Below are 14,591 nucleotides of genomic sequence, written 5' to 3'. Positions count from 1 at the left end.
ATGGTGAGCTGGTTTGTGATGCAGGGCGGCCAGCATGTAGATGTCAGACAATGTTAGGTCTTTCAATTATTCATTAGACATGGAGTAATATATTGTCTCTTCCTTTTTTCAGGGCCTGTTTGGGTTCTTCACTGAGGGTGTGGACACACACACACGTGAAGGTATTTCAAAAGGGCAGCAGCTGTGTCATTCTAATTGTTATATGTGGACAAGCTGGGAATGATACAAGTGTAACAGAACTGCTCTGACTTTAAAGCTGCTGTATCTAGTGTTAGAATTAGAACAATTAGAATGTCACAGCTGCTGCCCTTTTGAAACAGCTTCAAATGCACATGCGTCCAGACCCCGAGGATAAGCTTGCCAAACCTTAGATTGGATAAACTAAAGGCAGTATGTTTGGGAGGTGAGACTGGAAGCACTTGGAGACTTTCCTGCTCATCTTTACTGTTGAGGAAGGCCAGTAAGGTTCTACAGTGTATGGAAACCCTTTCTTGCTCTCAGAGTGCTCTTAGAGTGCTCTTAGACTATCTTATATGTCGTTGGTGCAAGTTATGACTCTTTCTGCCTGATATAAATATTATCCTTGTTACTCATGCCTGTGTTCAGGCAAGCCACGATTTATAACAAATTCTCTATTCTATCCATATATGTGGAAAGCTTCAGTAAGTGCGGAAGACAGTGACCCATTTACTTAGCAGGACTAGTCAAAGAGCACGCAGCACCAGTGCAAAGGTAGCTCAGTTTAAACACCTGATTCTAGAAACACTTTCACACTATATACTGTGGCTCCAATCACCAGTAGACTTTACCCAAGTAAAACTGGGTGTGTGGTGGAGCCTTTTAGTGAAGGTTGATCAGTCCTGGAATTCACTCACCCTGCTGACCCTTTCATGCCCAACGTTAACACCAAAGCCCATCTTCTTAGCAAAGCTTTTCTCTGATGCAGGTGATGGGGAAGGGTGCAAGAATTGCACTGCTTTTAATTTGTGAGAGAAAGGCTCTGAGATTTTTTTCTTCATTATTGTGTTACCTATCAAGTTGGCTGGTGTCTTTTCATATGCCTACTGGTATAAAATAGGATTCATATTTCAGTCTTTGTAAATGTACCTGACAATTCCAGATTGTGTGCGCTATAAAGAAGTATCCAAACCAAGAGATATGGACAGTTGTACAGTTTCTGTTCTAGGTTTTAGAATATTTATTTAACTTCTTCCCAGGCAATAAGAGAGCTAGGAGAAATTAGAAATTAGACACATGTTTGCCAGTTTTATAGATGGGGACCTACTTAATTTTGCAGATTTAATGGAAACCGCAAAATCCACAATTGTCCGTGAAATCAACTTAAAATAATTTAATAAAAATAAAATACTGGCTCCCCAGTGGGAGCCAGTGGTCCTCACTGCCTTGAAACTGGTCTGGCAGGGGAAGGTGCCAGCTGGAGGGGTGGCACAAAGGGCAGCCAGCAGCCAACATGGTAGCTGCTCTCTTGTTTCTTCTCCCACCTTGCTCCCCCTGGGGCCTCTCCATCAATCAGCAGCAAGGGCTGGGTCTGCTAGGAAACGGCCACAAAATGGGCTCTTTGTGCCATGACCAAGCTGCAAAAATTCCTTTGTCTGGCTGTGAATTAAGTAGGTGCCTAGTTATTAGGGCTGTGTGAAGCTTTGGCTGCTGATTTGATTTGACAGAGGAGATTCAGCCCAGTTCGATGACCAAATCTCTGAATCTGAATCAGGAGACCCTTTAATCTCTCTGAATTGATTCGGAGAGATTCAATAATTCAGACATAGACACAGCTCTAATTGTTTTTTCTACATACCTCAAGATACCAGCTTGCTCGTGAATGCTGAGATGGTGGGGCAGATGGAGCATCCCACAGGAGCACAGGGGTGGTCCCCAGTGTGCTTGGCAGCAGACCCGGAAGCGGACAAGAATCACTTCTGGTCCACTTCCAGGTCCTTCGGGGCATACGTAGAGGACCCTCCCTTCACCCCCTAGCTTGGCGACTGGTGCCTTCTGGGTCTGGGAGGGCACCTGGAGTCCCCCCACAGCCGATTGTTGGGCCAGGGGATGCAGGGGGGTCCACCACCAAGCACATGGGGGGGCCTTCCTGTGCTCCTGTGGGATGCTGTATCCACTCCACCATTTCAGCATTCACGAGCTGTGCCTGGTACGTCAAGGTATGTAGAAAAAACATTTAAAGCTGTGTCTGTGGCCTAATCGCTGATTCTCTGAATCAGCATCGAATCTTCAGATTTGGATTCGGCCAAATTGAATGGGTACAGTGATCCGAATCAACAAATTGAGTCGCTGTCCCCAATTCGCGCCAAATCTGAATCAAACACAGCTCATTTCGCACACCCCTACTAGTTATCGAATTTTGCTGTATTATGATTTCTGGACTGTAGTTTGCTATCATGATGTCCCATGTAGGGATGTCTATATCGGTTTAAATGAATATTCATTTAACCTGTTGTAATTGCAGCAGGTTAAATGATTAATCAGTATGGTAACCTGCAGTCTGGCCGATGGGGTGTCCCTACCCACACCAGCCGTGGCACTTCCAGCCCTCCAAGGTACAGTGGGGGTCTCAGCAGCTCCTGAGGGCTGCACCTCACAACAAAGTGGGCAGCTCCAGTCCGGGTGCAGACAGGGCGGGCAGGGCATGCTGTGGGGTTGAGCCACAGGCCCAAGGGATTAGCCCTGTGTCCACTTACGTCTTGCCCTGCCAGGCCCTGTGGCAGTTGTAGCAACAGAAGGTGCTGCATCTGGCTGGGAGTAGGGATGGGGACAGGTGTCACGGCATTGGGCTTCAGCCCATGGCTTTGCAGAGTCAGGGTGGAGGGGTGTGTGCTGAGCCTTGGGGCAGCACCTGCCCTGCACCCACCCACGCAGAGTAATGCAGGGAGCTGGGGGTCAAAGCAGCCCTGCCAGGCAGGTAGCACAGCCCAGGAAGCTCGTGGTGGCAGCAGCCAATGAGTTGCTGCACCCACCAGCATACAGCTTTTCAGGGCCAGCAGAGAAGGGAAGGGGCAGGCAGTACAGCCCCACCAGGCAGGCAGCAGCCAGAGAGGGGCTTTACTGGCCTGCTGTGTTGTGCTGTGAGGGAGGGAGCAAGAGGCAATCCCTACCCTCCCATTCCCTCCTCCCTCTTTCTTTCTTGCTTCTCTCTCCCTCCCTACACTTAGCCTAGCTATTAGTTATTAGTCACCCTTCCCCTCCTCCTCACTTATCTCTCCCTCCCTCCTACCCTTCCACCTTCTGGTTCTTGCTGGGGCACTACAGGGCTTCTCTTCTCTGCCTTCCTTCCCAGACTGCTCCCTGCCCCAGGCTAAAAGATAACCGATAAGCTGAGCCAGATCAGTTAAACAATGAATCGTTTAACTGTTCACATCCCTAGTCCCTTGTTGGCCTAACAGGATGGCGAAGTGCTAATTTCATAATGATCCACTCCTCTGAGCTCATGCACAGTTGGAATTCAAAACAGTTTGAAAAGGATCATTGTCGCAATAATAATTGGTGGTATGGGGGAGATCTACTAGTCAAAACAGCTCTAGGCATCCTGGTGACTATTTTCTGTACCTCCATTTTTAGAAGATATAGTGCTTCAATCCGCCAATGCAAAATCATAAGAAGATAAAAGATGTGGATGTGTTGGTGAAAAGAGGCATATTGTAAATGAGGATGCATTGCAAATTCATCTTTATTCTCTAGACTTCATTATTTGCTGATGTAAATGGATGCAGCTCCATTGCCAGCAGCAGGGACTTTGATCTCGTATGTTGCTTCAAAATCACCTAGCCAGTGGTTGATGAGAAATATTTATTGCTGGAAACAATTGCAAATTTATACATGTTTATCTTCCTGGGCTAAGGGTAACTTTTACTTTTACTACAGGGACATGCAAGCAGCAGATAGTGGCTCTGCCCTGGGCCCCAGCCCTATGCTGTTATGGCCCTATGGCCCTGTGATCCTGGCCGTTGCCCCACCCCCCCACCCATCCTGCTCCCAGACCCGGTTCTTTGTCCGCTCTTGGCCCCATCCCATCCACCCAGCTGAGTACAGCCTGCTGGCGTGGGTCCCAGGCTGGTCTCCATGGAGACCCTGCCTGCCCAGTACTGGGTGTGGGACGGACAGACTGGGGTGTCCAGTCAGCAGGGCTGAGTCTTGCGGCAGCAGTGGCAGAGATTGGCAATGGCAGCTGAAAGGAGGCACCACTGCAGGGGCTGTTGGGAAGCGAGTCTGTCTGCTGTGCCTCCTCAGCCCTGCTGCGTAATGGATGGCGGTGGGATCGGCCGTGTGCCCCACAGCCTAGGCTGCCCCCTGTGCCTAGGCTGGGTGGGGCTGAAAGACCCTCTGCAAGCTGGATAAAACTCCTGCTCATAACAACAACACCTCCTCAACTATGTCCTTGTAAGAGTGCATGATCTAAGACATTCATATCACACGTATTATGAGAGGAGCTGATGACTGCTGAACCAGGCATCACCTAGTGAAATAAATCCTGTCTATTAGGGTTGCATTGAAAGAAACCCAAATCAGTCCAAATACAGTACAACATCAAATGCCTTCAGACTCCTAGACACCACAAAGCTTTTCAAACATATCTCAGCAAGAAACTCATCAGTCGTAGGATAACACTTGTGTTGAGGAAGACTGGAGAGCACTAAAGGAGACCATCCATAAGGTCCAACAATATGTTGACAGTGATGATGTGCAGAGCTCCTTTAGTCATGACGTGCAGAGCTTCTTTAGTGCAAGGCTGTCTGCAAGAGCTTGCAGACTCAAGAGTACGCTCTTCAAAGATAGTAAGTCCATCAAAAACTGCTGGAAGGAGCAATGCCAAATTTTCTGAACTGAGAATCAATGGTGACTGATGACACTATTGAATCCATACTGCAGCACTGAGTAAGGCAGCAGTTCCCAACCTCGGGTTGTGACCCAAATAAGGGTCGTGGGGGCAATGCTGGTGGTGCCGTACACAAAGGGTGAGCCACGTCATGTGCTGCAAGCTCCCCTACCCTGCTCACAGCAGTGGCTAGCAGCAAAAAAATGTTGGGAATCACTGAAGTAAGGAAAGCACTTGTCAGTCCACCAATCTCTGAAGAAGTCTGCGAGATGGTAAGACAGATGAAGAACAACAAAGCATCTGGCCCTGATGGCATACCAGCTGAGATCTTCAAAGTAGGTGGGGAAACTATGACCAACAAGGTCCACACACTATTTCTCAAAATCTGGAACACTGAGGAAATTTCCATGGACCCAAGGAATGCCAATATTGTCACCATTTTTAAAAAGGGTGATAAGTCTGACTCTGGAAACTAATGAGGTATTGCCCTCCCCTCTGTCACCAGGAAGATGCTTGATCGAATTCTGCAAAGTCAGCTGCTCCCTCTTGCCAAATAAATCCTTTCTGAGTCTGTGTGGCTCCAGACCATCAAAAGGCACCAGAGACTTGATTTTTGTGGCCTGGTAGATCTAGGAAAAATGCTGAGAACACCACCAGGAATTGTATATGACCTTTATTGATTTGACCAAAGCTTTCAACTCTGTTAACTGTGAGGCTGTATGGAAGATGTTATCGAAGTTTGGCTATCCAGAGAAATTTATCACCATCCTAAGACTCGTTTATGACCAGATGACTGCCTTCATCCTGTGCAGTGGCTCTGCTATGGCGCCCTTTCCCATTTGAACTGGCATCAAGCAGGGCTGCCTGATTGCACCAGTTATGGTTTCCATCTTTCTTGCAGTCATCAAGATCTTGATCAGAAACCATCTGCCACATGGCATTGGTATTGAGAACAAGATGGAGAGGAGCCTTTTCAATCTCTCCTGCCTCCATACCAAAACCAGAGTTATTTCGGCTTTGATTGTGGAACTGCAGTACCCCGATGCTTGTGCTGTCATTTTGCATATGGAGGAACACCTACACATGTCCCTTAACTGCTTCTCTCAAGCACACCAGTGCCTGGGACTGGCCCTAAACATCAGAAAAACAAAGGTGCTTCACCAACCTGCTCCGAGCCAGTCAACTCCCTTGGAAAAGATCCTCATTGATGGATAGGAGCTGGAGAATGTTGACTACTTTGCATACCTCGGCAGCCATCTCTCAAAGAAGACCAACACTGAGGAGATCCTGTATAGGATCCAGTGTGCCAGTTCTGCCTTCGGAAGACTATCATTGTATGTTCAATGATCATCAGTCACATCAGGACTTGAACAGAGCTCCTGCTATATAAGGCTGTGATAATCCCAACTTTTTGCTATAGCTGTGAAGCTTAGGTGAAGTACAGGCCTGAAAAGCCTGGCAGGCCATCACCAGTACTACCTCTGGAAGATCCTTGGTATAAAATGGGAGGATCATTGCACAAATGCCAGTGTCCTCACTGACACTAACACTGCCTGTGTGGAAACATTGATTATTCAACACCTTGCTGGGGTCGTTTGACCCCAGTACTCTTTCCTGCTACGGCAGGGGGTTGGACTCGATGATCTGCTCAGGTCCCTTCCGACCCTAGAAACTATGAAACTATGAAACATCTTTTGTCATTGTGTATGCATGCCTGATGTACAAAACAACTGCTCTTCTCCCAACTCAGTCCAGGACAAAGGACACGTGGGGGCAGAGGAAACGCTTCAAGGATGCCCACAAGGCAAACATTAAGAAGTGTGGCATTGACATAACAGATTGGAAAAAAAACTAGCCTGGGGCAGGGCTACAAGGCAAAGACTTTTAGCTAACAAGCTGTTGGTTCAGGTGGGAAGGGGGCACACAACCTGCTTAAAAAAGGGAAGTGTTTTATAATCTAGAAGTGTTTCTGGTAATCTAACTAAAGCATGTGGTAAGTAAGGAAACAAAAGTTATGCAGTATAGTTTTGGGAAGGGCCAGGACTTGTAATGGGATCCTATGAAAATAACATTGATTAAATCTACAGGATCGTTGTTGGGAAGGCTTATTTAATGACTTTTCAGATTTATAAAAATAAGTAAAAATGTCATTAGTATTATTTATCAAAGTTTATACACTTTATTTTTGAACTGTCAGTGTTTACACTTTGTAAGAATTGAGGTATCTCTGTTGTGTCTTTCTCGGTAAACGGAGACTTTTTAATGCTGACTTTTTGTTGGTGATCACAGTGGAAAGATGGATGAATCTGGCCTTTAAGATTTAATCCTTTTATACAAGTCATAGCCTGAACGTTTTACAAGTAAGGAAAAATGGTAGGCTTGCATGATATGAGGAACATGTACAGAACGTACAAGGGAGTCTCTTTCCCTACATGAAAATTTGAGTAACTGATTCACCAACTAGGAAGGCAGATATCTAATACATGTGTATGGGATAAATACAATTTTTTCTCCTGTTCTGTCTTTCCAGACTGGTACTGTGAAACTGACAAAGCCAGTGGCACTCTGGACACAGCAGGATGTCTGCAAGTGGTTGAAGAAACACTGCCCTAATCAGTATCAAATCTACAGTGAGTCATTCAAACAGCATGACATAACTGGTAAAGTATGCAGTATCAGAAATATTTAACTTATTTTAAAAAAAGAAAATTGATTTTTAACTTTGCTTTTAAATAAATTATGACTATGTAACAAGGACCTGTCATTAGTTGTTTTTGTCTGAAATGGTTGTACGTTTCAGAGTGGTGAATATATACTAGCTTGTATCAGTGAGCTAACTTCCTTCAGTTGCTCTAAAACAAACTAGGGGTTAGGAAGGGCTGAAATAGATCGGGGGAGAATGAAGCAACAGATCTTGATAAGACTGTTTAGTCATATACTTGTCAATGAGGGCTGGTTACAACCCAAAATACATATTTTGTGGGAAATTCCACATTTTTTTTCATTCAGAATCAAAGCATTGAAATGTTGACATTTTTTAGGGAAAAAAAATCATTTTGAAAAAAAATATAAATTACATTTTATTTATCCTTTTATTGAAGCGTTTCATTATGGGAAGGTTGAAATGGATTGATTTGACTTTATCACCTTGAAAAGAACCATAGAAGGGTAGGGCTGGAAGAGAGCTCAAGAGACCATCAAATTCTTTCTCAAGCACAGGGCGGGTGAAACGTACATAGACATCTCCAACAGATATTTTTCTAACCTACTGTTAAAAAGAACAATGCTCTGTTTCCTCTAGTAGCTTCTTCCTGTTCTTCTAGTTAGGAAGTTTTTCCTAATATTCAGCCTAATTCATTTTTGCTGCAAATTAAATTGATTCCTCCTTATCCTATCCCAAATGTACATGAAGGACAGTAGATCATTATTTCCCTTCTTGACACCTTGTATATAGGGATCTACTTAATTCATGATTTTGCGATTTTTTTCAAAAACCACAAAGAAAGATAGTTTCAGTGATCAGCATGAAAACTGGATTTCCTGTGATTTAGTGTGGAATCACGAAAAAAGAAAAAAAACTTATGAAAAATAAAATGCTGCAGCCCAACTCGCAGCCTGCCGGTGGGGTGGATGCTGCTGACATGAAGGCAAGATGGTTGCTGCCCCCTCCTCCCTCCATTGCTCATTGACCAAAAGGGCTCCATTTTGTGTGGCCCCACCCCTCTGCCAATCAGTGGCAAAGAGCCAGGCTCCATGAAAGGCAGCCCTCTCAGCCAGTCAGTGGTGAGGAGCAGGGCCAGTGCAGCCAATCAGCAGCAGACGGGGGGACGGTAGCTATGAAAAGTCCATGAAAATAGTGCCAGGCGTCATGAGTGGTCCACAATTTTTACTTCCCCTCTGCATGCTTTAAGTAGATCCTTACTTATACATATTGGGAAACTATGCTATCTCCTGTTCAGTTTTTTCTTTCTTCTCTAGACTCAACAAACTGGATGCTTTATGTTATATTACAGTTTACAGTACAGTATCAGTCTGGTCGTTTGAACTCTTCTATTAAAATCATAACACGTATTATTTTATGTTTTTATTGTATAAATGGACTTAGAGAAGCTGAGGAACTGAATAGGAGTCCCATTTACACACAGTGTTCGTTAGAGAACTAGCCTGCCTGCCTGTTTTCCATGCAAAGTTCAAAGGAAATTCACCCATTCTTGTACAACTTGTTGACTAACAGAACCACTATAAGCTCTTTGGCTCTGTATAAATGGGAGATGGGGACATTGACTTAGAAAGCAGAAAGACAGCTAAATTATTCTCAAATTAAAACATTCTTTAATAAATAAACTGTGGAATAAGTGCAGGAGAATAATGTGAGAAGATCTAATTAAAGTGTGCAGGATGTCTGTGAAGAAAGCTAACTAACATATTTCACTAAATATGAAATCCTAAGAACCTTTGTGGGAAGGCATGTCATTTGAATGACTAATGCAACATTGGGAGATCATTCTTATGGTGGCCAAATTTGTGACTGTCCAAGGAGAAGATGGAGGGATTATATTGAGCAAGATCTTAATGTGCATTGGCAGCAATGGGGAAAATGAGCCATTTTTTAGAAAGACATGAGGAGAAACTGTGAGAGTGGCCAAGGACCTGTAGCATCCATAGAACCAAGGATGGGGGAAAGAGGAGGAGGAAACGTTTGGGCTGCATTTTCTATTGCCCTGTACCTTCCATTTCTGTAACGAAGACATTTTACCTTCTATTCATAGTGGCATAAAAAAATATAAGCAGTAGCTTGAAGGAAAATCAAGCAGGCCCTTATTTTAACAAAACCTTCATGTTGAACAGAACTGGCTGGACAGGACCACTTTAAGTATCATAGGAGATGTCTTCCTTGGAGGTAGGTTACCCTGTTCTTTAGAGGCTGATAGTGCACCAGTGAATTCAGCAGGGGTTTGTTTTTCATTGCCTTTACGCAGCATGGGCCTAGAGTGACTAAAAAAGTCCAAGTATCCTTGGGAGGAACATATCAGTTTGTTGACAGCATAATAAGGAAGAGGCCTAAATAACTGCTCACTCATGTGGGATTCAATTTTTTTAAAGAAATTTTACATCATCTCCTTAGTTTTACGCAGTACTCACAGTGTGTCTCTCCAGAGTAATTTTTAGTGGTATGATCATTAAACCAACCTCATTCTGTCAAAGTAATACCCAGGGGACACCTGTGCCCAAGCGAAAGAGTTGATGTGAAACATTTGAAAAAGCCATTTAAAAAAATAAACTCATAGAAGGAAATGAACAGGACTTTACTCTCTTTTTAGTTTTAGAAGGGACTACAACCTATGGATAAGACTTAAACACTGAACTGCGCCATGACAATGTAATGCTCACTAGTACTAATGATGCATTGCACATTGTCACATTAAAATACTGCTAATTTTATATTCTCCAGAAAAAGTAGCATTAAATTAGCAATGCTGCTTTCCATTGTTATAAAGCATGCCTGCAAATCTGTCTGTGTAATCTTAGCAGGATCTGTTTGTATCCTTCAGTAACATGCCTACAAATGAGGAGTTTAACAATTCATTTAAAATCTCCTAAATGATGTAACATATCAGTGGAAGGATGTCCTTGTAGTTAAGAGACTACCCTGGAACTGAAAGAATTCCTGGTTCCGCCATGGCCATCATTTGCAACCTTGGGCAGAGAAAGCAACTAAGTTACTGAGAGATTATTTCCTTTTTTTCATGGATGTTTAAGTCAATCATAGTTCTGAGGTGCTTAAGTAATGTGGTAGGGAAGACCATATTATTAGTGACTTGGATGAGGGGGTAAAAAGCACCCTGTTCAAATTCGCTGACTACATCAAGATTTAGGGCGAGGTGGGCATGCTGGAAGGGAGGGACAGGATACAACTGGACCTAGACAGGTTACGGGTGGGCGAATATGAATAGGATGGGATTCAGTACTGACAAGTGCAGGGTACTGCACTTGGGCAGAAAGAATCAGTAGCATTCCTATAGGCTGGGGAACTCCCTTCTCGAAAGTACAATGGCAGAAAGAGATCTTGGAGTCATTATTGAATCTAATATGAACACGGACAGCCAATGTGAGGACACAGTCAGCAAGGCTAACCGCACCTTGTCATGCATCCACAGATGCATTATGAGCAGGTCCAAGGAGGTGATCCTCCCCCTCTGTGTGACACTGGTCAGGCCACAGTTGGACTACTGCATCCAGTTCTGGGCACTCTACTTCAAGAAGGATGAGGCCAGGATCAAGAGGGTCCAGAGGAAGGCCACTCACATGATCAGGGGGCAGCAGGGCAGGCCCTATGAGGAGAGGCTACGGGACCTGAACCTGTTCAGCCTTCAAAAGAGAAGGCTGAGAGGGGATTTAGTGGCCATCTATAAACTTACTGGGGGGGACCAGAGGGGAATGGGTGAGACCCTGTTCCCCCAAGCGCCTTGCAGAGTAACAAGGAATAATGGCCACAAGTTGATTGAGAGTAGGTTTAGGCTAGACATCAGGAGGCACTACTTCACAGTCAGGGTGGCCAGGATCTGGAACCAGCTTCCAAGGGAAGTGGTGATGGATCCTACCTTAGGGGTCTTTAAAAGGAGACTTGATAACTACCTAGCTGGGGTCATATGAGCTTAAACTTACGTGGGGTCATATAAGTCCAGTATTTATTTCTGTCCAGGGTCAGACTTGATAATCTGCTAAGCTCCCCTCCCACCCTACATCTATGAACCTATGAACCTATATCACATTTAGATGGATAATGGGTAATTCAAGAATCCTTGCCTTTTTATCCTGCATGATTCACTAACACACATGGGTGATCAGATACTCTGGGGAGGTGTATGACTTTTTTAATACAAATTTTGTTCATTAATAGAAATTGATTAGGAATCTCTTGAGCTTTGATGAAACCAGATGCAGGGTCCAGTGCTTGAGAAATAGAGTGGGTATGAAGCTGGTGCTGGAGTCACCGGCACACTAGGCAGGCCCTGCAGCTGCGGCTGCTCCGCCCAGCTTTGTGGGGGTCCCTCAAAGCACGGGCCCTGGGGTGGTTGCTCCAATTCACCGCACCCTAGGGACAGCCCTGGATATAGATTTGTGGGAGGCTGTGGGTATGTGGGGTGCAGGGGAGGGTGTAGGTGTGTGTGTGGGGGAAGTAGAGGTGGGGGTGAGGGGGCATCTGGGTGTGCGCGTGGATATGTTGGGTGTGGGTAGGTATGGGGTTTGTGGGGGACTGTGTGGAGGGGAGTGTGGCTGGGTTGTGTGAGGGGGTGTGGGTGTGGGGGTACGTGTGTATGGTGGGGTGTGCTTGTGGGACTTGCCCTATGAACACACACATATACTCTCTCCCTCCCTCCCTCCCTGCATGTGCGCATGTGCATGCGTGCGCGCACACACACACATACACTCTGTCTCTCTTTCTCTCTGTCTCTCATTGCACACACATATACCCTCCTGCTCCTGGCCACATGGTGCTGAAGCAGGCGTGCAGGGAAGCAGTGGAAGCGGGGGCCTGTAGAGGCTTGTGGGGGTGGGGTAAGGCTGGGCTGGCCTTGTTCCTTGCTTCTGCTGGCTCCCCCTGAGTCCTTCTGCCCCTAGCTCCTGTCATCTTTGACAGGCAGCCAGGAGCAGATAAGCAGTAATTTTCTAAATTTCTTATGGGCCCCGTGGGCCAGACAGAATGGCCTGGTGGGCCGGATGCTGCCCATGGGCCATATTTTGCCCGTCCCTGTCCTAAACCCTCCGTAATCTGTGGGTGTCACATGCAGTACTTCACATGACATCTATTTCACAAGCTCCCTTCTTAAATAGCCAAACTGGCTTACACGTTTCCCTGCTCATCTGAGGCCATTATATAACTGGGGGGGATTAGTTAGAATGTCTCCCCTTGGATTACCTTTTCAAGTCTTATTTGGTGTGAAATAAAGTTACTACCACCAGGTGACTGCATGCTATTAGTCTGGTGGTCTGAGTCCTATTACAAGTTCCAACAAAATATCCACCACCCGGTTAGCGGTGTAAAAAGAGGTGATATGGCAAAGCTGAGATGTGTTAGTGGAACTGTGTATGGCAATCATGCTATTCTCTTCTAAATTATTTTAAAGCCAACTTTCTCTATGCTGAATTCTTCCTTTTAATTGTTACTCAGCAAGCCTTTTATATTTTCCCAAACCTTTGGTTGTTGGCTCATTCTTCTATTCTCTCATTCATCTCTTTGAAAACAAAAGCTTTGTGTACCTACAAGAGAGAGAAAACTAGAAAGTAGCTGTAATAAGGAAAAAAAAATCATAAAAACCTCCCATTATACTCAGATGATCACAAAACAAGCATCTAGGCCAATGGAATAATTACTTTTTACATGTTTTACATAGTCTTCTTTAATACTTCTACTAAAGAGTTTTAGCTTAACATTAGTTATGTGGAAGAGGTGTCCAGTTGACCAGCATCTATGTGAACCTCCCCATGTCTGTAGTGGAAAAGTCAAGCCATTATTTTCTATGTTTAGCACCTATACATTCTTTTCTCACTGTTTCTGTGAGGTCTCAACCAGAGCAACACCTGTGGGCAGTGGGCTGTCAAATCAACCCAGATTGCTTCCATCTGGTAGTAAATTCATTGTTTCTCTCTGGGAGGAGCTGTCTTTCCTTCTGCTTGGATAAGATCAGTCATATTTATAATATTTTCTTCAGAGTTATGATGCAGGGATTGGAAAGCGTGAGGGTCCAAACAGTTTTATCTATTTGTGTTTCTCAGTTGGAATCTTCTCAGACTTTTCCATAGTGTGGAACACATCAAAGAGTGATTATCTCATGAGATACCAGCTCACCTTTGCATAACCTGTCACAACTATAGCAATTATTTTTGTCTGGAAAGTATTAAATTATTGCTTATTTGAATGTCGTTTAGAAATGAAAGTTAATTTTTTGACTGTCAAGTGAAAAGTTGATATTTACTATATACAGAATGTTAGCGGAAAGTATTTTGTTGGTTTCCTTTTCCTTTTAACATTTTCATTGAAATTTAATAGGAGTGGGATAGTTTCTAACCAAGATTTCTATAGATCATCAGTAAACAAATTGTGAGTAGGGAACAGTGCCTTATGTGCAATCATCTTTTGGAAAAATTGTCTGGGGGTAAGGGCTGCCTGACGTCTTTATTGTAAATACAGCAAAAGCTCTGTTATTTGGCATCCATGGGGAATGTGGGGGTGCTGGTTAATCAAATATGCCGGTTATCTGGGAGTTAGACTTATCTCCAGCCTGGTGGGTTGGAGGTGTCTTTGCCTGTTTGGGCTGCTGCCCCTCCCACCACATCTGGTGTGCCAGGGCTTTCACTCCCTGGCATCATTGTGCTGGGGGCCAGGGAGGGGGGCTTCACGCAGGCTGCTTTGCCCCAGGCCATGGTCCATGAGGAAGAAGTGGGACTCAGCTTATGGTTGTGAAACCAAAAGTGCTACAGTGGGATGGCAAAGTGTCAGATAACACAGCATTTACTGTACCTCCCTAGGTAAAGTAAATTTTTAAAACATGCCCCACCTCTTCCTCCCCTTCCACTTTCCTGGTGAGGAACCACTTCAGAATTGCCAAAAACAGCGTCCAGTGGTGATGCTCTCCAGCCAGGGACTGCAAAAAGATGTTGCTTGGTCCTTCAGCATACCAAAATGCTCTACTACCTTCCCCTTACTGGGGTGAGGGAGAACAGAGCACTGTGGGATGCTGGA

At 44.8% G+C, this 14,591-nt stretch overlaps 1 protein-coding gene across 3 annotated transcripts in view; it reads left to right on the top strand.

Annotated features, from left to right (window-relative positions):
• SAMD12 (sterile alpha motif domain containing 12) overlaps positions 1–14,591 on the top strand; it is a 292,935-nt gene that overhangs the window by 81,388 nt on the left and 196,956 nt on the right. For 2 of the 3 annotated variants that reach the window (XM_090040546.1, XM_090040544.1), the window contains exon 3: positions 7,377–7,506. In XM_090040546.1, the coding sequence (XP_089896672.1) occupies positions 7,377–7,506 (130 nt within the window). The remainder of the gene's footprint in view (positions 1–7,376; positions 7,507–14,591) is intronic. The other variant, XM_090040545.1, reaches the window with a different exon arrangement.

The sequence above is a fragment of the Crocodylus siamensis genome, chromosome 3 (genome assembly GCF_052110815.1).
Source record: "Crocodylus siamensis isolate JL-2025a chromosome 3, ASM5211081v1, whole genome shotgun sequence".
In the NCBI taxonomy this organism is placed as follows: Eukaryota; Metazoa; Chordata; order Crocodylia; family Crocodylidae; genus Crocodylus; species Crocodylus siamensis.
The sequence above is the reverse complement of the archived record's forward strand: the minus strand, read 5'-3'. Positions and strand labels throughout refer to the sequence as shown.